Below are 24,455 nucleotides of genomic sequence, written 5' to 3' on the forward strand. Positions count from 1 at the left end.
CACAACTTTTGCAAACATGTATTTACATCTCTTTTGAGAAATGCTGATAAAAGATGATTATTAATTCCAATGTACACATTATGCACCAGTCTAGAAACTGATGTGAATGTTTTCGCAGTAACAAGTGTATTAAAACAACTAACACATAAAAGATGGCTTCAGGCTTATGTCGGATCTGTGGTGAGTTAACAGCTTAATATGGCTTCGGGCTAGGCAAAATAAATTGGCTCAATTGCAATGGATGACATAGATGGGGCGCTTAGATGGTGCTTATCAATGCATTTCTAAGCATCACTGATAGTTCATGCTATAGTTAAACTACTAAGTTAGAGAGTGGGTTGTTTTTTCATGGAATTGAAAGAAATTGGAGTCATTTCAGCGTCTGGATCTGTCTGATTCTTTTTGGTGCAAACAGAAACATCCAAATTGTTGCATTTTCTGCATTCAATAAGTGCAAAATTTTTGGACAAATACAGGGAATCTGTAGGATTTGTTGAGCTATCATTCTAACTGTATCTGATCTGTGACTTTATCAGACAATAGAATTAGTTTGGAAAATATGAAATTTAGTTACCAAAGCAGAGACTCTGAATGTAGAATTTCTAGAGTTATAAATCAAGAAAAACATCATAAAAGTAGACCAGACTGCATCAAGCCGAGAGAGCGGAGATCACCCTCTAACTGCCTCCGTGACTTAATCAGACAATAGAATTACGAGCCAACAATGATTTTTGACACCCAGATGAATCACGCCGGCCCATGTTTATTTTATACGGTGCGCATCCCGAACCTGAACCGAGCGGCGATACCTTATTAGCAGTCACACAGCCACAAGTTTAATGGCATTCCACGTAATTTACTACAGATGTGTTGAAAGTCGCTGGAGAATGACAAGGGAAGTTAGTTGGTTTAGAAATAATAGCCTTTGTGCATGCCGAAGTGAGATCTGGAGAGGACGGCTTGGGTCCCGAAAGACGTGTAATTTATGTCTGCTTTGTGATTAGTTCAGTCTTTTAGATGATGTCTCGCCCCGAACTGACAGGATTCAGAGTAACTTCTATTAAAACTATGCATCAGAAGTTTTAAAGGTGTGAGGGAAGAGGGCAGCCGTAAAGACTTAATGATGGGTGATTTGTTTCCCTGCAAACTTTTACGAATTTGCTTCTGGATTTTATAAGACTTTTGTGACACAAAGGCTGAAGCCTTTTGTTACAAGGAGATTACAATTGAAGATTAGCTGTATTTTTCACATTCAGACCGTTAGTTTTACTTCTGGAATGGGAACTCTGTACTGATACTTTACAGATAAAGCTTGCAATAAACTTACATTCAAAACTAATAATGCCTGTAGGTATTGAAAAATTGATAGATAAAAGATCATTGGACATTAATTTTGTATTTTAAGATAAGTTAGTTTGAGAAGGACATTTTTATTTTGTAAAAATTTCTGTATAAGAACATTTAATTTACGGGTTTAGCTTTTAAGAAAAATGTTTCAAATTCAGTTTTTAAAGATATTCAGTAACTATTTCATCTCTTAGGGTTTTTATCAAAAGTTCATTCTCAGAACTACGATAAGTATCTCGTCTTTTATGAGTCGCGCAAGAAAGTTGATAGCATTCCCGGGTCATTTGTGGCTTTTCGCTGTAGTGATAGTCCGCGCAATTAGAAAGGAATCCCAGACACAGGTTGTAAAGTTTGCGAATTTGCACGGAAAAGTAGATCCTCGCATCGTGTCCCAAATCTAAAGAAGAAATCAGAGGGGAGAGGGTTTTAGTTTAACTGCCTATTATCAAATCTTACTTACATCGTCTAGCTCCATGTCTAGCTCCAGGTTTTTCCTTAATGGCGCAATTAGGCGACGCCAAGTTCATTCCTCGGTGCGCGGACTATTATGATGAAGATAGTTACCATTAACAACATGGAAGGGAAACATGATGTTTTTGTTCCATTTTTTTGTTCTTCCTCTTTTCCTTCTTCTTCCGTTCCAAACAAATAAGGTCAATGACCTGGGCCAGACTGCTGTCACCATGGTTACTTATAAAGTAGCAGGCACCCTGTGGTGTTCGATTACATTATGTAGCAAGTGGCAGGACAGAGCAAGAGGGGCTGGTCACCATATGATTATGAATGTGTTTTTGTAAGAATGAACAGAGCAGTAGTTTATTAAGCTAGACCATGTGAAGGTAAACATTACCTTATGTATTTGTTTGCAAATGTTACCTTTCTAGCCATGACAACATTCTCTTTAAAGATATACAAAAATATTCAGAGAACAAACGTTTTCATATGTCCCCCTCGGAAAGGTTTTGAAGTCCAGAAATTGTATTTTTTTATCAGTGAGCTCGTGTTTTATTCAGTTTTTAATCCTGAAACGAAGATATGATATTTGGTATTTGCCTATCACATAAAAAACTGTAACAGTCGTTTAACGAATAATGTTTATACATGACAGAGTATGATGAGAAGACCACGGCGTGTTATTGTAGATAGTTACATCTTTGATTGGTCAAGCTCGACTGACCGTGATTGTGATGCTATATGATATCTAACAGGGCTTGAAAGGCCACCTGCATATTGCAGGTTAGTGCAGGTAGAATTGGAGCTGTGCAGGTACATGTACATGTATTTCTGCCGGCACCTAACCTGCACTGGTCCATGTACTGAGTATATACAAATGTACAGGTCAGTGCAGGTAAAATTGGAGTTGTGCAGGTATTTCTGATGTCTACCTGTACCTAACCTGCACTGGTCCATGTACTGGGTATATACAAATGTACAGGTTAGTGTAGGTAAAATTGGAGCTGTGCAGGTGTTTCTGATGTCTACCTGCACCTAACTTGCACTGGTCCATGTACTGGGTATATACAGGTTAGTGCAGGTAAAATTGGAGCTGTGCGGGTATTTCTGATGTCTACCTGCGCCTAACCTGCACTGGTCCATGTATTGTGTATATACAGGTTAGTGCAGGTAAAAGTCAGGTGTTTCTGATGTCTACCTGCACCTAACCTGCACTGGTCCATGTACTGAGTATATGCAGGATAGTGCAGGTAAAATTGGAGCTGTGCAGGTGTTTGTGATGTCTACCTGCACCTAACCTGCACTGGTCCATGTATTGTGTATATACAGGTTAGTGCAGGTAAAATTGCAGCTGTGCAGGTGTTTGTGATGCCTACCTGCACCTAACCTGCACTGGTCCATGTACTGGGTATATACAGGTTAGTGCAGGTAAAATTGGAGCTGTGCAGGTATTTCTGATGTCTACCTGCACCTAACCTGCACTGGTCCGTGTACTGGGTATATACAGGTTAGTGCAGGTAAAATTGGAGCTGTGCAGGTGTTTCTGATGTCTACCTGCGCCTAACCTGCACTGGTCCATGTACTGGGTATATACAGGTCAGTGTAGGTAAAATTGGAGCTGTGCAGGTATTTCTGATGTCTACCTGCACGAGTCCAGGTACTGTGTACAGAGTAGTGTTTGAATGTGTATTTTTACCTCCATGAAAAGTGGAGCTACCATTTTTGGTATGTCAGTGTTTCCAAACATTCATGGTAAGCATAACTTAAGAATCTATAGATGGATTGTGATAAGATTTGGTATGTGGGTAGGTATTTGGAAGTCAAAGGTCAAGGTCGATAATAGGCCTCCTGGCAGCCTTCCTTGTTGTTTACTGTACTTATTAATGTTATGACCTGTGAAATGTTGAAAAGTATTGAAAATGATCTGTTAGACATTTCCAGTTTGATCTGTACTTCACATCAGTGCTGGACTGCATAGAAAAAACATTTCAAGCCCTGACCAATGATAACCAGTCATCTTTAACACATGGATGCACTAATTTTTTTTCATAATGAGAAAAGTGTCATAATGTCCAGATTACAATTTTCAGCGCGCAGTTGTAAGGACAGGTTCATCTCCAAGATTTATCTGCGCTTCTTAACGGCAAAATTTGCGACGAAGTTAGTCATGCTGTAAAACCCGTGTCTTGATTGCCGTGATTGCAAAAACCTTGCGGCACGGTATGGCGGCCGTTCTGACCGCTAGTTTTTCGCTGGGCGGTCGGGCGCTTCCCCCCCAATATCAGTGCAGCGATGCGGCTACCCCGGCCTGCCGTGTTATAATACAGCGTCATAATTTTCTCTCCTTGGGTGGCTGCTGCATTGATCGACGCTGACACAGGTGTGGCCCGACTCCGCCACTTCTCCGGAAAATTGAACGGTGGGAGTGGTCGTACGGGGGTGTGAGAGGGGGTTACGGGTCAACCAGGACACTGGACTTGATTTTGTGTATGGTATCTTCTTAGTTTGAAATTGAAAATCTATCGTACATGTATTTGTTATAAACCATTCCGATACTTTGTTAGACAGATGAATGGGGGATTGGTCATCTGGGGGTGTGAAGGGGGGTTCTGGGTCACCCAAGGATGTTGCAATTGGCAGGGAACTTAGATTTGTTTTTGTGCGTCACACCTTTTCACCTCAAATCAAATGGGAGACAAAACAATAATTACGTCATTCTTTCAAGTTTGGTAGAATATATGATAGCATTTATGATATATTTGGGGGAAATCTTAGGACAATGATGACATTCCATCAACATCTGCGCTGTTTCATAGGGATGCGGTCATCTGGGGATGTGTTTGGGGGTTCTGGGTCAGCTGGATACGCTTTTGTGAAAGTGTGTTAGTGTGTGTCTATATAGCTAGCACTCTAGCTTGTCTTCCCAATGACCAGTAGGTCTAGGGGCTAGATACATTTAGATAGGTACATGTAGGTTAGTGCAGATTACTTTTGTGTAGAGTAACCAAGTTTGACCACTTGTTATTCTACACAGAGAAACAATATAAAATCTCACTTCCCTGACTTTCAAATTTGTATCATGATAGCTTTGTCTAATCATGGGTAAACTGAGTGCCCTGCTGTCAGTGCTTTGCACAAGTGCCCAATTCATATGCCATTGTCAAATATGATTTTTTTGATGTTATGTACGTTAGTTTTAAAAGCACCACATGGCCTTTCATGAATTATGAATTGTCATAACACAAATGCACACGCAGGAGTAGAGAGCATTGTATCAAACTTGCAACTCAACCTTAGTTAGAGCTCGAAAAGTTTGCTTTCAGACTAATCTTTATAAAAATCCAACCGCGCACCAAAGCCGGACAAGCGGCATTCCATCACCCTTATGTTTTGATTGTGGCAGTCATTTGTGACAGGGCGAGAGTACATTTGAAGGGGGGACTTAGCGGAACGTGGAGGTGCTCAAGGCCCGTTGATCCACCCCGGTTTTTAAGTGCGTCCGAGAAACTTCTGTTGTCCCTTTGCTCCTGTCTCCGGATGTGTAGCCTGATGGACGGCGAGTGTGGAGTATTACTCATCGACGGCCACCTTTTGTGAGCCGTAGTTCCATTAGCGGCGTCGGGGCCTGACTCCCGACCCTGTGGCGCACACCTGAACACATTACCTTTGCAGGTGGGGTGGATGATGCCCTGTACGTCCACCCCACCCCATTTCGTCCATCACTCCCAAGTTCTGACAGGGAGGGAGAGTGGGGGAGCCGGCTTCGCAATTAACATCGGGACCCGCGCGCATCTCTGTATCCATAATTTGTGACACCAGGGTGCCGTATGCGCGTCGGTGTCCGTTATTATTTATGCCTCGGCCCCGCCGCTCATTTTCCCCCGCATCTCATTCCGGTCATAAGAGATGCCGGGGAGAAGTTTTTGATTGCCGAATCCAATCTTGGGGGCAAGCCGTGGGCACACAATTGACTTGGGGTCCTGCGTGCGCATCTCCCCTTCCATAATTATTAATGCCCGGCCCATTCTCTCCCATTTTCTCATTGCCACTAATGAGGCTGTTGCTCCCGACTCTGCGTCACCCCTGACCCCTGCCCTTCCCTCCTCGTAAGACGCCTAAATGAATTGCGGACAATTCCGTGGCTTATTCCCATGCACCACTTGGCCTTGCCTCTTGATTGAAGTATTCATCATAAATGATGAGCATGTCAAACAAGAATTTGGAACGGTTAAATGGGAAAGTTTCGGCCGGGCCGTGTGAATCCCGGACCGATGCCCGCCCAACCTTAATGCATATTGGACATTGCTGATTAAAATGGAGATAAGCAAACCGCTGGAGAAGAGTCCGATACCACTGGACATGAAATAATGGCACACGCTTCTTCTAATTCTATGCCATATCGCTTATGAAAAATGGCCCTAGCTGGGGGAGACATTACATCGCCACGGTAACTGATAACAATGAAGTTTTGCCTCCCCGGGGTCAGTTACGAGCGAGGCCCGTTCACTGCCGGCATTAGTGGGGATCTTTTCCGCACTTTCTGGTGATCGCTCTGGCCTTCCGATGCCTCCGCGATGCGTGCTTATGGACATTCGGCGAATGAGAGTAACCGAAAGTTAATGCAGGAGTCATCAGCAGCGCTGTCGGAGGGGGAGATGTTACAAACAAACCCAATCGGACAGCCCGGCTCTACTCGGCCCGTGAGTTATGAGGGAGCACCGCGCGGCGGACGAACGGAGGATTTCACGTCCAAGTGCGGTCTTAGAGTCGGGATGGAAACTCGCTCGCGGCCTTGCCGTTTAGAGCGGCTATTTTTGTCTCTTCTGTCAGGAAGTTTTTGCTAATCCCATTCTGATGGTCTTTGTGTGGTGCATCGAATCTCCGTCCAGAGAATCGTGAACGGCAGAAGAAAGGATTTGACTGTTTTAAAGTTGTCTGTTGAATAAAGATATAAGAGAGGACTTTTGATAAAGCTAGCTGTGTTTACCTAATAATGGGTAAGAAATCAACAGCCCATCCCTGGCTACATGCTCTGTTACAGCCAAATACTATATTAAACTAAGTGTCTGATTTTGAAGTATTGATGAAGTATTGATGAAGTATTGATGAAGTAATGATGAAATAATGATGAAGTTATGATAGTAGGGCTGTTTCCAGCTCTTATCTTTTTCTGTCCCACAGTCTCACTCATAGTTTTGGAACCTATTTTGTTAATTTTGATTTTTTTTCATCTGTCATTTTAACTTTAAGCGTACGAAAATGCTAATTTCATTAATTTTGTGTCATGAAGTTAAGATCTGTTGGACGGACTGGGTGAAATTTTTGACCATCCCAACAAGAAAATGTCCTAGGACAGGTCTTGAAGACAGCCCTGTTTATGATAGTCACTTAATGATGAAGTAAAGACAACAGTGACATAAAATGAAGTTGCACGATGTTACTGGTAGATGTTTAATTAAATGTGAAAGTCGTCCAGTTTCAATGGTAGCAGATTGCTTTAGTACTTAGCATGAAAGTTCATCTGAGTTGGTAAAATACATAATGAGAAATAAACTCTTCTCCAACTCAAAAAATTTCTCCCACTGAAATCTTCAACTGATTCACTCGGTCTTCATCAGGTATTTTTCTCAGTTTGAGAACAGTTTATTCCTCATTAGGCCACACCAATTAAATTTCTTGGTTGACGGATTTTTTTTTCAATTTTAGCAACAAAAAAATCATGAAAACAGAAGGCTGGGGTGAAGACTTGCACCTGACCCTGTTCACTCCCTGAAATTGTGTGCACCAAAGTAAAAAACATTCCTCTGAGATTCTGTTTTCATGTTGTTTTTCCAATCCAGCATTTTTTTTGTAATTTTTTCCCCCGTTAAACAAGAAAATAAATTGGTGTGGCCTTATTCTTCAGTACTTGTTTGACTGGAAACGACAAGTTCCTCAGCTGGCCCCGGTGTGGGACAGCCCTTTATATGATGGTCACTTAAGATGTTGTGAAAGAAATGAACTCAAGACAACAATCATTGACATAGAATGAGGTTACTGGGATATGTACGAAGATTTACGCCAAAAATAGTTACTAAGGATTTGATAAAATTTTGAAACAGTCAGATGTTTCAGACAGCATCCAGTTGCTTGAGTAACTATTTTTGGCGTGTTTTACTACCTGGATGTCTAACCTTCATCATGGTAGGGAGGTTTAGTTAAACGAGAAAGTCGTCCAGTTTCAATGGTGGCTGATTGCTTTCCGTACTTGTTTGACTGGAAACAACAAGTTCCTGAGCTGCCCCCGAAGTCAGCCGAGGACTCCTCAACTCTCCATGATGAAGTGAGAGTGTACCGGGGCCAACTCATCATAACGAAGTCCTGTCTGATCAAAATTAACGAGGCGAGCGATTGTGACCAGTGCCGGCTGCGATGTCGCCGTGTCGTTGCTGGGACTAACTACTTGCCCCCCTTGTTACGGCGCCATCTATCATAACTATCAGGACTTCCAATTAATCAGGCCTCTGTTCCCCTGCAATGGTGCCCGTAGAATGCCCAATATCAACCTGATTGTCTGTATCATATAAACCCAACATGACCTAATCATGATAGAAAAATAGAGCAAAGATATGTTTAAGTCATACTTTAAGTTTGTATGTGTCATACCTTCCAGAGTGAGTACAACTTGCACACAAAAGTTTTGTTAAGGAATGTGGGATTATATCTACCATGAATGGTTCAACTTTGTTGGTAGGTTCTATCATAAAGTATAAATGTTTTGTTTCGTTTCAAGGCATCCTCATTTGAGGTGAAGCATGATGCTTTTTCAAGTAGCTAGTGGTAATGCAATGCCGCTTCACTACGGTTTGCGTTTTTGGCCAAGCACACCGTCACAATGTCATCCCTACTCTTCTCGATGAGTTTGTTGGGTTCTTTTATGTGCAGAGGTTTGACGCTTGAGGCTAATGCCCGAAGCTCCCTCATACACGGGGCTGCCGGCTTTACGTCACCATCCAAAATGACGAATGCAATCCTTTACAAATGTCCGAGCTGGAGTCGACCCCTAGGATCGAACTAAATGTTTAATGGATAGATAGATAGACAGTTCAATAGAACACAAGCAAACAGCGAGTTAGATTCAGGGCATATAAGGACCCATGTGTGAATATATCACTTTGTGTTATTGATGAAAATTCATATTCAAGCTTTATATCGAATATACCATGAAAGCCTAGCAGCATCACAATTTGCCAGGTAGTCAGGTGATGCTTTAATTGATATAAACTCTTGTGCAGCCTATATCATCATTCGTCCAACAAACTTGATGTTTGTGTATATAAACAACATTTTCAGAAATCCCAAATCTGAGAGACTGGACAAAAATTTGGCTGCCAAAACATCAAGAGATACAAAAATGGAATTTCTGCTGCAGTACCAAGGTCACATACCAAGGGGCCCAAAATCGACCTTGAATTTTGGCTTCACAACACCTGCCCACATACCAAATATCATCGTAATCCATCAAGAGGGTCTTGAGTTATGCTGACTACAGTAGTCCGGAAACACAAACAGACAAACAGACACACAGGCACACCCAAAACTATATCTCCATTTTTCATGGAGATAATGATACGCAAGTTTTCCTCCCAGCCCTAGAGATTTGTTTTCACCTTTTCCTCTTGGTAGATTTTTGCTTCAAACTGTCTGAGAACCAAGAATATAACTTGGCATGGCCTTAAGTCTCCTCATAGATGTCAATACATAATTCCAGCTGAACAATAGGTCCTCTGTGACACTGTGAAAGTGTGGTTATGAGTTTGCTGGATTGCGTTTTGATGATTAATACGCTTTAATTGATTCCCTTATTGACTCAGAGTTATCAATACACCATCTCTTGCAATAAGCGCTTGAGCAGTCTTCTTATTGCATTATCGGAAGAAAGGTTAATATTGGGTGATTTTAATCATGCTCTGATTTTATCGCTTATCATATTATCATATCAATATGACATCTGGTATGAACAAATTAAGAAAAACATTCAGATTTCTACCCTTTAAGATATAGGAGATTAAAACAATGAGTTTATATCTTGTTCCGATGTCGGGTAACAAATTTTGATAGATGACAAAGCGGTACTTTTCTTTATACTGTACTAATATCAAAGTTATGAAAAGTCAAGAGCTTTTTGTCTGAAAAATGTAGTAGCTGGCATTCAGTTGTAAAAACAAGAATGATTTCTGTTTCTAGTTTCCTCTGTTGTACGTCATAGTGCCTTGAACGTTTGTAGAATATATTTTTTCACAAAGACAAACTTATTAAAAGTCAAGATCTTATTTATCGTCTTATACTGGGTCTGAAAAACATATTAGCTTGCATGAGGTTGTAAAAAAACAGAAGTGATTTCTGTTTGTAGTTTGTAATCATAGTTCCTCGGACGTCTGCAGAATATAATTTTTGATGAAAACAGACTCTGTGGTTCAAGGGTGGACCGTTTTCCTGTTGCGAGAGGGAAAAGCGGAACATTTGTCATGTTTTCCGTTTGATTACAGAAGCGACAAGATCGGGTAATCTATACCTGCTGCCTCTGGACTTTAATTTTGGCTCAGACCTTGCCTCAGCCGGAGTGTGGCATGCGCTGCCGGTGTCATATTGATTGCGATAGTCCGGTTCTCCGGGGAAATAAAAAACTTGCGATATGGAACAAATTATGTCATTCTTAATGGGCAGTTTGATGGTCAGAACCCGATCGCCGGGACCAAAGGTGACGCAGGGGGAAGTGGAGTGTTGCCGAACTCTGGCCGTGGCGGAAACGCGCACACGGGCCATCAAACCCCGTAAAATTAAAGTTTCCATCCCCAGCTTTATTGGACAAAGTTTGACGACTTTTTCGGCCAATGGGGCGGAAGTCGCCGCATTCCCGTGTGAGTCACGATTAACGCCGGGATGTCATGTTTTGATCGAGTAATCGGTGGTGCACTGCGGTAACTTTGTCAAGATTACTTCTTTTTTGATGCATGTCCACTACCGAAGCAATGCATTTTTATGGTTGCAAGCTCTTCTGATAGACGAAAGGTTACTGTAACAACTTGAAGGTTAACTGTATTAAAATTCTGAAATTTTGCAAAAAGCTGTCATGTCATGTTTTGATTGACTGATACACACGGTGCACGGTGGTAGCTTCGTAGAAATTCTGTTTGTCAGATGCTCAGTGTGCATGGCCAAAACGAAGCAGTGCATTTTAATGATGTTTAGATTCCTAATAATAAACAAAAGGTTCTTGCTCTGACATGTTGCAGAAAACCCCATCATTAACGCTGGGGTGTCATATTTGATTAATCTTTGGTGGACTGTAAACTTTGTGTAGTACTTATTTTAGATACTTAAATGCATGTCCAACCCCAAAGCAATGTCTTCTGCATTTTCATAATGGTTACAATCTACAAGCCCTTCTGATAGACAAATGGTTATAGTTTTGTCTTTTGCTCTCGTTATGAATGTTGCTCAGCATTTTTATGCCATGATTGTACAGTGTACCAGAAAGAGCATGTGTTCTGTTTTGATAAATTTGTGTGTCACAATTGAATTTGACACGATTTTTGCACCCAGCATTTCTGCTGCAACTTCTTCTTGTGTTTATTTTGACATAAAATGAAGTTATTTTGGACTGACATAAGTATGAAAGCACTAATAAGCTTTTTTTTAGCATGAAAGTGTTGGTAGAATTCATTATTAACAAGACTAAACTTATCGTCCAACACTGTAAGAGAAATTGGGACTTAACCCAAATTTTCGGTTGACTCCATCAACCCTGTTCACGGAATGACCCGGCTACTGCAACGTGTTGGACAAAAAGTTTACATTGTAGTCTTGTTGATAAGCTTTTTTGTTTGTTTTTTCCTTATTTGCTAACCTTTTTCTTATGCCGAAGCTCTGTTTTTTTTTTTCTGTACCCAAGTTTTTTGTTTGTTTTGTTTTTTGGCAGAGTTTGGAAACCTGGAGGCTGCCCTGTCTATCCCTGTTCTCCCCCCTGATTGGCTGCAGGATGAACTGGAGGCAGCCAATCACTGATCAGTTTGGGAAGAGTAAGTAGCTGTACCTTAGCCTGAACTCAATCAAGCTCCTGTAACAGCTTGCCGCCCTGTAACCGCATAGCCGCCGGGAGGGGACAGAAATGCCCGGACAGCTGGAGTTTGCATTATACAGACTAGCTGTACCTGTGCCGAAAGGGTCCATCGTGCTTCGCTGCTTCCTGTCCCATCTGTCTGTTCTTAGTTTGTCTGTTGCTAGTTTTTCATCTCTTGAAAAACGACGTCATTCTCTTCACCTGAAAGTTCATCTGTGTCAACTTTGTAGAAGTCATTCTGATTCAAAGTTTAACTGTAAATTGGGTAAGTTTTTGTCAAAAAAGTCCTAGGGAGCACACCCTAGCCAAAAAAGCCAGTGGGAATGACACCTGTAGGTATATGTAACTAGGGAGCACACCCTAGGTCAAAGAAGTCATTCTGATTCAAAGTTTAACTGTTAATTGGTTAAGTCCAATTTTTGTGTTGGCAGTTACAACTGTTAAACTTTGATTCAGAATGACATCATTTTCTTTCCATGTGTTCCATGTCTGGGGACCATCTCAGCACTCTATGTTCTCAAGATAACAACATCAGTTTGTACATAAACATGCTTCTTGTCTTACTGCTTCATGAGTAGTGTGGTTCATCTGTTTGTCAGGTCTTGCATTTTACTGATGCCATCAATTTTCTTAGTTAGGGACCATGTGAAAACTCTGAACAAGAAGTTTTGTTAGACCTTGACTCTGTCTTAATGCCATGAATAGTCATCCAAGTTAAAAGAACATATTATTTAGATGGCTGGCCTTTGATCCAATAGATCAAATTCTCCATCCATCATTATAAGCGGTTGAAACGCACGAGGTAGTAGTACAGTCTCCTGGCTCTCGGGAATTGAACCGGGGCCGTCATAGCACAAACCCAACGCACTAACCACAAGGCTAAAAGGTCCGGACCAGGTAGTCTGGTCAGTAACTTGCGCTTGAACCACACTGTTACACAATCAATCTTTTTTGAATTTGTCTTTAGTAAAAGAAAAACACAGCAAAAAAACCCCCAAATACTGGCTTGTTATCTAGGAAACAAGTTGTTGACTTTATTTGGCCCAGATGAGAGCAACAAAAGACGATAGAGAGGGAGATGTCTATCTGCTTGATCTGATACAGAAAAGATCTTGTTTTACCTCTAGTCCAGTTGAATGTACATAATGACGCTACTGTGATCAATGGTATCACAGCCTTCAGGACAATCAGCCAATGATGGATAACGATAATGTTCCTAAATGTTGCTCATGCTGTCATTATACCTATCTGTTTCCGTCCATGATTGGCCGATTGCAGGGCCATAACTCCCGATAAAACGCCCTCTGTGAAAGGAGTGTTCCGCAAACCCCATGTGGAGCATTTGTTTGGAACAACAAAGGCTACGATCGAGGACCTCTTGACAGGCCAATGGGAAATATTAACGTAGCAATAAGCTTTGTTTTGAGTTTATTCCGATCCACAAATTAAAGCTGCTCTCTTGCGGTCATCTCTCACCTAAACAAAACGAAAGGGACAAGAATGCAATGCTAGATAACTCAGGACTCGTGAGTTTGATTGTAATGATCTATTTTACTGCAGGTTGAGATTGAATGTCTCATTTTGTGAACGATACAGTTTTGAACACTAAAAAAAAGGTTTTATGCTGTTCCTAGAGTTTTGATATTTTCTATGTGAACATTTTCTTTTGTGTATTTGTATTTTGATTGGATATCATAGTACATTGTAGGTTTGTAACTTTGGTAAATGAGTTAGGTAACTGTTGCAAATGGGTTGTTGTAGGGCTCAGCCCAACTGACTATCCACACTTATATGTCTATGGAATAAGCTAGAAAAGGCAGTTCAAGAGCAAAAACCTCATCGAAAGAAATAGTTTAATATTCCCTTGCAATTTGTCATCTTGGGAACTGTTTCCTTGTCCAAGACTTCATATGGTCCTGTGTTGGTCACGGTCTCCAGTTTTAAATTTTTTTTCCATCCCACTCATTGTTTGGGAGCCCATGTTGTTAATTTTCTTAGTTCAAATTTAATCTGCCATTTTAGGCATACAAAAATACATCTCCATTAATTTCAATTTTCATGTCATGAAGTTCAGATTTTTTGGACAGACAGCATGAAATTTATTTCCGTCCCAACAAGCAATTGTCTGTCCTGGGATGTAAGGATGGGTCCAGGAGACCGCCCTGCTTGGAGGCCAGCTCAGTAGAGCAGAGTGAAGTGAAGAAGCTCCCTCTAGCCTGTCCACTACAACTGGGAAGTGAATAAAATAATGTAGGGGGACATACAGGGCACCATGTGGCCACGTCACAATGCATCCGTCAGCAAGCGCGATGTGTCCTGTGGGAAAACCAAAGGGCACATGAACTAGATATGGGTCATGCTTGTTGTTTCACATTTGCACTCCGCATTTGCATTTGATATTGCTCCGTTGCATAATGAAGGCTGTGTTTATATGGTGGTCTGGATAGTGATAGTCCATTGTTGCAATCGCTCCATGTACATGCATGTCAATTACAGCTTCATTTTGCAAATGGACAAAGGCTTGTCGTGTGACAGCCGGACAAGTTTTGAACCCCATATTCGCATTTATGTAATATTACTCTGTCCCTTAATTAAGGCTTTACGTTGTGAGTGGAGTTGCAAAAGATCAATCTAAAGGTGCCACTATAATAGCTGTGTGAAGTAAAGCTTTTTTTTGCACATGGTCAAAGACAAGTGTAGATATATATATTGTGTAAATATTTGCATTTTATTATACTTCTTCCAGTGGTTGAAAGTGGGATGGGACGGCAAGTGGGGGATCCATTGATGCACATACAACTGTTTTTGTAAAGTCTTAATCTCTGCTTTGCCATTTGGTATTACTTTGTGGAATAATTATGGAATTATAAGTGGGATTGTTTACTTTCTGGTTTGCCTGGTGTTGCCACTGTAGTAGTTAGTAGACAGGTCAAACAAAGCTATTTTTTCCATGGTCAAAGGGTATATGTATATGTCTTCAATTGTTTTTTGACATTTGATATCACTTCTATGATTAAGGCTATGTTCAATAGGCAATGGGTGCTGTTTGAGTTTGAGTTTATTAGGATCCACGATTAGCTTAACAGCTACTCTTCCTGTGGTCCATTCAAAAACATGACTGGACAAGACTACATGACACACATGAATACCACAGAATTTACATATGTACATAAATGATCAAAGAAGCATAAGGCTGTGTATATACAATTATCCAAAGTTGACAATGTTTAACTACTTTACACTTTCAAACCATTCCAGGTGTTGGACATTCTATACAAAAAGCACTTTTTCTGAGCATTTGTTCTGGGCTTTGGTAAGAGGATGGTTTGTGATTTAGATAACCGTGTTTGATAACCATGTGACTGCATTGTGATCTGTTTATACAGAGAAACTGGCTGTTTGTTTTCCGTGATTTTACGGAAAGTCATAATGCTTTTCTGTTGGATCCTGTCTTAACGGACAACCACCCTAGTATCTAATTCTGGTGCTGTTATAGCTGGGGACAGACTTGTTTTTGCATGTCATGTTGAAAGGGTGATTAAGCCTGAACTCGCAATTTGCATTTGACATTACGTTGCACTATAATCACAGAAGTGTTAAAGTCTAAGAGGGGTTTTGAGTTGCAAAGCCCTGGGTTCAGCCACTATTACGGTAATAGTTTTGCCAATTAAGACTTCATTCTGCAAATGGACACCGGGGCATGTCCTGTTACTGGTGCCAAGTCCAAACTCATTTGCATGTGATATTACCTCGTCCCGTAATTGAGGCCGTAAGCTGTGAAGTAAGTGGTCTGTCCGGTGCCGCTGACGTGATAGTGACGTCCCATGCTTTATGCTTATAGATAAAGTTGTATTGCAAGTTCATGACCGAGGGCTAATTATAGCTAGGTACTTTGTAGAAATATGGAGAAAAACATACATGTACATGTGATAGTGAACTGTGACGGACACTGTGTTGTTACAATAGACTACTTGATACTAGTGTTGGCTATATCTAGACAAGCTGGGTTTTTGGAGGCAGTGGAAGACGAAAAGCCCCACTTTTTCTAGAATTTGTGGCCCCTGCGATTTTAAGAGGAAAGTGGGTTTTCGTTGTGAAAGTTGGGGTATTTCTTGATGATCACTTTAAATAACTTCTTTCGTTATGGTTAACTGAACAATTGGAAATAATATTTGCATGTGACATTACTTTGCATGTGACATTACTTTGCATGTGACATTACTTTGCATGTGACATTACTTTGTGTCACAATCTGCATTTGCAAAATGGAGAAAAGCAATATGAGATTCAGAAGCGACATAATTGATGTGTCTCTGTAATAGCGTCCAAGTCCTGAACCCCATATTTGAAAGTTTGACATGACCTCACGCTCCAATCAATCTTTATCAGCATTTGCATTTGGTATTACTTTGTCCCAGAATAGAGGCCATTAAGCATCAACATTTCTGACCAGGTCTATATTCTTATAGTGAAGTCTAGAAGCGAGTATTTGCATTTGACATCACTTTGTAGTATAATCTGCATTTTCATTTGAAATTACTTAGTTCCATATTATATAGGCCACAAGTAGTGACATACATGTACATATAAGTGGTCTGTCCATTGCTGTAACAGTGATATTAATCGTGCAGACCTGAACCGCATATTTGCATTTGACATCACTTCGTAGCAATCTGTATTTGCATTTGATATTACTTCGTCCCAGAATAGAGGCCATTATAAGAACCGACATACAACCTCTAAGTGGTGTGTCCAGTGCTTTATATGACAGTAATAGTGCGGACCTGACCCCCACATTTGCATGTGACGTTAGTTGGTCCCATAATTGCGGTTGCCGTAAGTGGGGCCGAGAGTGGTCGGTCCGCAGTAATAACTGTCTCAAGCAAAGCTTCATTCGGCGCACTGCACGCCGCCTTGCGTGAACTGGGCCACCGCTCAAATGGATTTCTAATTACACACTGTTACAAACCCCCCCAGTTGGATCTGCCCTTTGGCAAACATAATGAACTTTTCAAGAAGAAAAAATTCAATTCCGTCGTCCGCTCGCAGTTAAAAAAAAGAACTACACACATAATTAACCCCACCCTTCTCTCGGGTCGGTGCACCCTCGCACGGGTGGCGGGAGGACCACTAATATCCGGCTCAACTCCAAGTCTTCGGGGAGAAAAACTACAGCAAAAGTTTAATTTTTCCTGGAGTTCTGACACTGGGTGATGGATGGTGTAGATTTGGTACATCTCTTACCGAGGTATCTGGTGGATAGGTCAGGTTTTATGGCTTTCTCCCCCTCCCCAACGTGAGGCTGCATCCCGGCGGGAATTGGCGCTCTACGGCGCTATCTTCCCTTCAGTCGTGGACTGACAGTGGGGTCGCGACCCCAGCATTGTTGTCAAATACAATATTTCCCTGGCCCCCGCGCTTAGCTGAAGTAATTACTCGCCGTGAATAATGCGGCAGAATTACGACGGCGAACCGTGTCGCCTGGTCTCCGTGCCGAAGTCGCCCTGCCTGATCCCATAGCGATAACGCGGGAACCCGGAGATGAACGCCGCATGGACCGCGCGACCCTCCCCGAGAGTTTGCGGTCGCAGCGGGCAATACGGGGCGTTAGCGACGTGGCACGGCGAGGGTTCCCAGCCAGATGGTGGCACGCAGGGTCAATTGACTGCAGCTCTGCTCCGAGTTCTCGCATTGTCGCTTTGTTAAGGACCTCCCTGTGTTGACTGAGTCGGCTCCATTGTCCCCTCGTCAATAGACGGGCTTCTACTTTTAAATGCAGGGCATGAGAGACAATGACATCAGGGCAGGACATGCATGGAAGCATATTCTTTTCTGGCATTCAAATGTTTTCTTTTCTCTAAAAGTCTAAGAATAATTTGATGAGCATCACGGCCAAGAATATTTTTCTGGACTAAATGGTATGAACAATGTATGGAATCATAGAATTTCGTGATTATTGTGCGTTTGAGGACATGCAAGGAAGCATCTTCTTTCCTGGCATCCAAATGTTTTATTTTTTCTAAGAATGATTTGATGAGGTTAAGGTCCAAACAAAAAAATGAAAATCACAGTCAACAATATTTTTCTAGACTAAATGGTATTATCAATGTATGGAATCATAGAATATCATTTTTGGTACATTCAATTCTTTCGTAGTTAAAAGTGACGAATTTAATAACCTTGGTTCCTAGGTCATGATTTAAGAAATGAATTATTTTCTATTCTCATTTGTTGAATATCAGATCGTCTGCTGCAGGGTAATAATGACCAAGGCCACTAAATGAACCGAAAGTCACAGAAAAGGTCCAGTATTGGTGACAAGGACAGATAGAAGTACACAATATTACTTATGGCCTATCTTGGAAACTATTTTTCATTTTCTCATTTTCAAGGCTTGGTTTCAGTCCTAACCCCCAGGGGGAGGGATGGAGTGCTGCTGTCCTCCCAAATTTAGTTTGGAAAGAAAAGATACGAGTTCTGGACAGCATAGTGATGAGAAAAGGTGTAAAATTGAGGCAAGGAGGGAAGGAAGGTCGCGTGGTCATGAAGCTGGTTTGAAGAAATATGTGATAGGACAGGGCCTCAAGGGAAGATGTCTCCGGGGGTTTCGTTGAATCTCATAAGTTTTTTGGGCAGTTTTCTTCAGCGCCTTTATAGGTTGGGCCGTGCCAATTGAATTTGTTGGTTCCAGCAATTTTGAAGAAAGAAAGATCATACTAAAATGCTATCAACCATTGATGAAATAGGGGGGAGACTGTACTTTAGTTAGCGTGATCTCTGTACTATTTATCATGTTCTTAGGGTCTGACTCAGGAGGGGGCCTGTTCTAGAATTTCCTTGGGGTTATGTTGGCCCTAGAGCCAAGGAGTTGGCTTGTGTAGGCCCTGGAAACAGTCTGGCACCCAGGCTATACTTTGGTCAGCAAATCATCAGGGAGTGTTTCTCCCCATAGATGTAAGTTTTCTTCCTAACCCTCTGTTTTCTTCTTGACCTTGGCTGAATTTTTGCTAAGAAATGCCAGAGAGCAGAGGAAAAAATATTATGGAAATCCATTGTACCTTTGTTCAGTTATTCTCCTCAGAAGATTTTCACAAAAACGCCCCTGCAGTTCCATAGGAAGCTGATAGGGGGCCCAAACCTACACCACTTCTTTATTACATCACAAGCTATCTGCCACCCAAAAATCAAGACAGCACAGCACATCCAGGTCAAAAGATACAAAAAACAAAGTTCTGCTGCAGTACCAAGGTCACATACCAGGGGGCCCAAACTCGACCGTGAATTTCGGCTTCACAACACCCACCTTGATACCAAATATCATTGCAATCCATCAGGAGGCTCTTGAGTTATGCTGACTGGAGTGGTGCGGAAAAACAAACAGACAGGCGAACAGACAGACACAGCCAAAACAATATCTCCATTTTTCATGGAGATAATAAATTGGTGCGTCCTTAGCGTCATTATTGTTTTTCTCTTGACTCGGTCCGAAGCACCTGGATGATGTATGCGAATTGTGTGGGGCAATCCCAATGACTTTTTCGTCCAATTTGGCCCCTAAGATAAATCAAGCACGGAATCTGACAAGTCAATAGGAAGCCAGAAGTCTGTAGGTGATATCCAGTGACCGCCAGATTTTTCAAATGTTATCCTGATAAACCATTTATCTTCTGCTAATGGTTAGGACTGTTTCCTACAAAACTGCAAACTTTTGATGGCGGTCTTGATATTTTCCCAGTTTGATTTGATTGAATTTACAATATTATATATATATATATATATATATGTACAATTTATGATTTGACATACATTGTCAGTCTTCTATGATACAGAAAATGTTAATTTTTATCATATCTAGTGCCTGGTTGGCTCTGTTTTCTTACTTAAGCAGGAAATTTGATCTTAGTGAAGGGTATGTGTACTTTTGTCACTTTCGCTCCCTTAGCCAGACAGATTTGAATTCGTGGATGATATCATTTGAAACATCCATGTTTTGACTCCATCTTTGTTCAATATTAGAGGGACCTGGTAAGCAAATGAGGCCTTTTTATTGTTTCAATAAAGATAAAACAAACCTTATGTTCAAGAATTGAACAGTAAGCTAACAAGATGAGTCAACTACTTAAAACAAAGAAAAGAAAGTTGTAAAGATTTCCATATTCATCTGTGACAACCATGGCAAGAACATTCTTCCATATTATTAGCTATCTTCTTCAAATTTCCTGTTTTCAGTTTGTGATTTAACTAAAATCAATGGGAGCATAGATGTCATCCACAAAACCAACTTACACTGGAAGTGTGGCCTTGATGACGCTTATTAAAAGTTCCTGAATTTCCTTCTCAATTTGTTACCAAGTGTATTACCAGGTTGTAAAAGCGTTCTCAGCCATTTTTACCAAATGATTTCAAGCAAGGAGTAACATTTCTTGTTTTTAATTTGTGAGGATCAAAATCAATGAGATTGCAGATGTTAGGTATAGATTTAACATCATGTGGTCTAAATTGCTGTTCCCAAATTTTCCTTCATAATTTGTGACAACTTGTTGTAAAAGTACTGCTAAAAGTATTGTCAGGCATCGTTACCATTGTCTTCAAGGACTAACATTTCTTTTTTTTTAATTTGTGAGGATCAAAATGGATGTTATCAGAAAGACAACTTAGCTTGGCCTTGGTTCTCCAAAATTTTCCTTCTTAATTTGTGACAACCACTTTGTTAAAGTCTTCTTAGGCACATTGTTTTCGAGGTGTAAGCTTTCTTTTTCATTCATGAAAACTAAAATCAATAGGAGCACAGATGTCATCCCCCAAAGTGTGGCCCTAGTGGCTGGGTTGTAAAAACGTTGTCATCAAGTTTACCAAATGTTTTCAAGGAGTATAATTTTTTAGATTTCAATTTGTGAAAACTAAAATCAATGCGAGTGCAGATCTAGATGTCATCCCCAAACCAACTCAGTGTGTCCCTAAATTTTTCTCCTCAATTTATGATGACTTTTTACAGGTAATTATTATCCCATTGTTTCAAGAAGTAGCATTTCTTATTTCAATTTGTGAAAACTAAAACCAGATGAAGCCATAAAACCAACTTAGTGTGGTCTTGGTGTTCCTAAATCTTTCTCCTCAATTTGTGATGACTTAATTTATTGTTACCAGGTTGTTATTAAACATCGTTAGCCAACTTTACCCAACATTATTTTAATTTGATTTGATTTGTGAAAAGTAAAATCAATGGGAGCGCAGATCTAGATCCACAAAACCAACTCAGTGTAGCCCTGATGACCCTTCTCCACAGGAAAGGTGAACCCGCAGCGCAAACAAAGGTGACACCGGCAGACATTTGGTTTTAATGAACCGGCGGAATTAAGGGTGGCCTCTCCGGATGAATGTGGTGGCATCAAATAAATGAACCTGGAGAGAAGTCCGTGATGAGTTCAACGACTCTTTCATTCTTCCGCCGTCGCGTTTATCGCCGTCCGCAGACGGGCGATTGTCCGCGGTTTAATGAGTGACGTTCGGTGTCAGGTTGCTGCGAAAAATTAAACCTCTGGGCGGCCGGATTAAGCGAGAGGTTCGTCAGCCGACTGAAGAAAGGGCGAGATAGCGAATCGGCAGGTGGCTCGCAGCGTCAGATAACTGTGATGCAGACGGGCCTTGATGAACGATTAATAGAGAAGATATTGGACAAGGGTTTAAAAGTGAAGATTATCAGAGTTTGGTGGGCAGAGGGAACAAAGCAGATTAGATACCGACCCAGATCAGTGGGATGCTTAGCAGAAAGGGCGACCTGTGTCTAATGAAAACAGGAGGAGAGGAGACAGGGAGGAGAGAACGCAAACTTAGGACGACGTCTCTCCTGGAGGCAAGCAGTCGCTTAATTAAAGGAGGGGTTATCGCAAAAGTTCAGTTTTGTTGGTCAAGATGTTTCTTGTTACCTCAATGGAGGTATTGTAGTGGGCCCGTCTGTGTGTTTTGCTTGCTTGGTTGTGTTTCTGGGTATTTGTGGTCAGCCTAACTTACGAACGGCTGGATGGATTGTGATGATTGGTATGTGGGTAGGTCTGGACCATGAGAAGATGAAGGTCAAGTTTGGGCCCCCTGGTGTGTGACATTGGTACTGCAGCAGAACGGTTTTTGTATCTTTTCTGCTGGACATGCTGTAGTTTTGTTTTTAATTGCAGTGAGGATTTGTGGGGTGTCATGAATTTCTCAGAAGTGCTGATTGACTGTAATCATTTTTTTCAAGATTTAATTTTGTTGATAGAAACATGGCCATACTGTTGCCACCCTTGCAGCGCCTGGTGATTTCTCGATGTTAAGACAATGCTATTTAGTTTAAATGGGCACTTAATGCCTTCACTTGATCAAGAAAAGGGGCATCTCATATGTTCTTTTTCATAGCTACAGGAAATCACATTGTTACAGCTGTGTCAACTCTCTTGTATGCTTTAAAAGGAGAACCTCAAACGCTGCTTTTTATTTAATTTCCCTTCTTGAGAATTCTCAGACTTGAACTAGATTAAGGTCTGGGAAACCTTCACTTTGATTGGACCAGACTGATCACATGATCTGAACAGACATGTTAGATATGAGAGGCAGTTTACTAATGAGGTTATTTACATCTCCGTTGTCATGGATACGTGGAAGGGTAAATCAAATGAACAAGTAGATAGATGATTTATAACTTGTGCAGTGTTCTGTTTATGAAAGCAGCACCGAAGTACAAACAGTTGATATTACCCAGAGAAAGGTAACAGACAGTCACCGAAACGTCCGGTAGGTACATGTATTACTGTAAATGCAGAAATGTTCGCAGTGGTTTTATGTTTTTATACTTTTTGCCCAACTATGACGGTAGCACTGCTATTTTTTCAAATGCAAACTTGACTGCCGCGAACTCTCCATTTTCTCCCTACCGCGAAATTAAAACCATGCAAACTTAAATGCATTTTTTTGGTTTTGTAAAAAAAAACTTAGAGATTTACCAACCTGCAGCACAGAATTATGTTTTTTCGGAGAATACTGGTAGCGAAAAGGATACCCTTTTTCTAGGAATTTATATTTTGGACACTATGTGAAAAATATGATCCTAGCCTAACCCACAAAAATGTGTATCTTGCAATATGCTAATTAACCAACTTGATTACCATCTAGCCTATTCACCAACCAACTAACAAACAGACAAACAGACAGACAAACAAACAAACAAACCAAACAATCAACAGTGCCACCCAAGGTAACCACCTGTAAGTTCGCATGTAATTATAACACCATACAGGAATCAGTATAAACAAGTTACCACGAAATACCCCTACTTTTACACATTCACGGATGAACAAAAAGCTACCTTTCTCTTGAGATCACAGAACCCACAGATACTAGAAAAAGTGGGACTTTTCGTCTTCCACTGCCTCCAAAAAAGAAGTCAAACCCAGCTAGTTTAGATATAGCCAACAATTGTATTTAGTACCAGTAGCCTATTGTTACAACAAAGTCAGACACAGTTTACTGACGCATGTATCTTTTTCCCTATGTTTTTCCCATGTATTTGCTTCTATAATTATAACTTCCTGGAATAATCAGTCAGTGTGCCATCTGTTTTTCCCTTGAAACAGGAGACATGATACCCTTTCTTCCAAGAACAAAATGATACCTCTGACATCCTGTGAGGGGCCTAATGAATTCTTAGTAAATCAGCGTGCTCGTTTCCCCGGAACATCGTTATCATGATGTAGATTACGCCGGAGGACTTTAATCAGGAGTCATCACACCTGCCATCATCGGCAGTATTTAGGCCTGATATCGCAGAAGGAACTAATTCTCCCGCAACCAATCAGCCGCTTTGAAGACAGCGACCATTAGAGGTGATCAGTCGCTACATAAAAACCTAATTACGCCCAATGAGCCAAAATGATCATCCCCCGAGCAACTGTATGTTGGGCAAAGTCATCCAGACGTAACGACGGTAGAATTTGTTGCCTAAGAAATTAAGTTGAGACTGGATGGATGACAATGATGGTCACCTGGGCTTTGGGAACTTCAAGTTATTTTTTTCATCCCAAGGGATTGAAGTGTTGTTTGTGTATGTGCGTGTGTGTGTTTGTGCGTGTGTGTGTGTGTGTGTGTGTGTGTGTGTGTGTGTGTGTGTGTGTGTGCGTGTGTATGTGTGTGTGTGAGTGTGAGTGTGTGTCTACATTTGTATTTGTGTGTGCTTGTGTCAAGTTGTGTGTATGTCTGTGTGTGAGTGCATGTGTGTGTCTACATTTGTGTGTGTGTGTGTATGTGTTTGTGTGTGTATGTATATGTGTGTGTGCACGCGTGCGTGCATGTGCATTTGTGTGTGTCTGTGTGTGTTTGCATACGTGTGTGTTACAGTAGATCTTTGTGCATGTGTCTGTGTGTGTTTCTGCATTCCCAATGTACACAATACAGCATTTCCATTCATCTGCAATGCTGCTAATTTTTGTCAGTGTGACTGTTGTAATCTTCACTATTTTTGTCCCTGTCACAAATAGTAATACTATCATTATGAGCTTGAATAAATGGCATAATGTTTGCATAA

At 41.1% G+C, this 24,455-nt stretch overlaps 1 protein-coding gene across 2 annotated transcripts in view; it reads left to right on the forward strand.

The window, feature by feature from the left end:
• LOC136438533 (thiamine-triphosphatase-like) overlaps positions 1–24,455 on the forward strand; it is a 96,345-nt gene that overhangs the window by 43,667 nt on the left and 28,223 nt on the right. Inside the window, exon 2 of one of the 2 annotated variants that reach the window (XM_066433353.1) lies at positions 11,762–11,861. The exons of the other annotated variant lie outside the window; for it this stretch is intronic. Coding sequence (XP_066289450.1) covers positions 11,762–11,847 — 86 coding nt within the window. The 3' untranslated portion in view covers positions 11,848–11,861. The remainder of the gene's footprint in view (positions 1–11,761; positions 11,862–24,455) is intronic. 2 annotated transcript variants of the gene reach the window in all.

This window comes from Branchiostoma lanceolatum, chromosome 7, assembly GCF_035083965.1.
Source record: "Branchiostoma lanceolatum isolate klBraLanc5 chromosome 7, klBraLanc5.hap2, whole genome shotgun sequence".
NCBI lineage: Eukaryota > Metazoa > Chordata > Leptocardii > Amphioxiformes > Branchiostomatidae > Branchiostoma > Branchiostoma lanceolatum.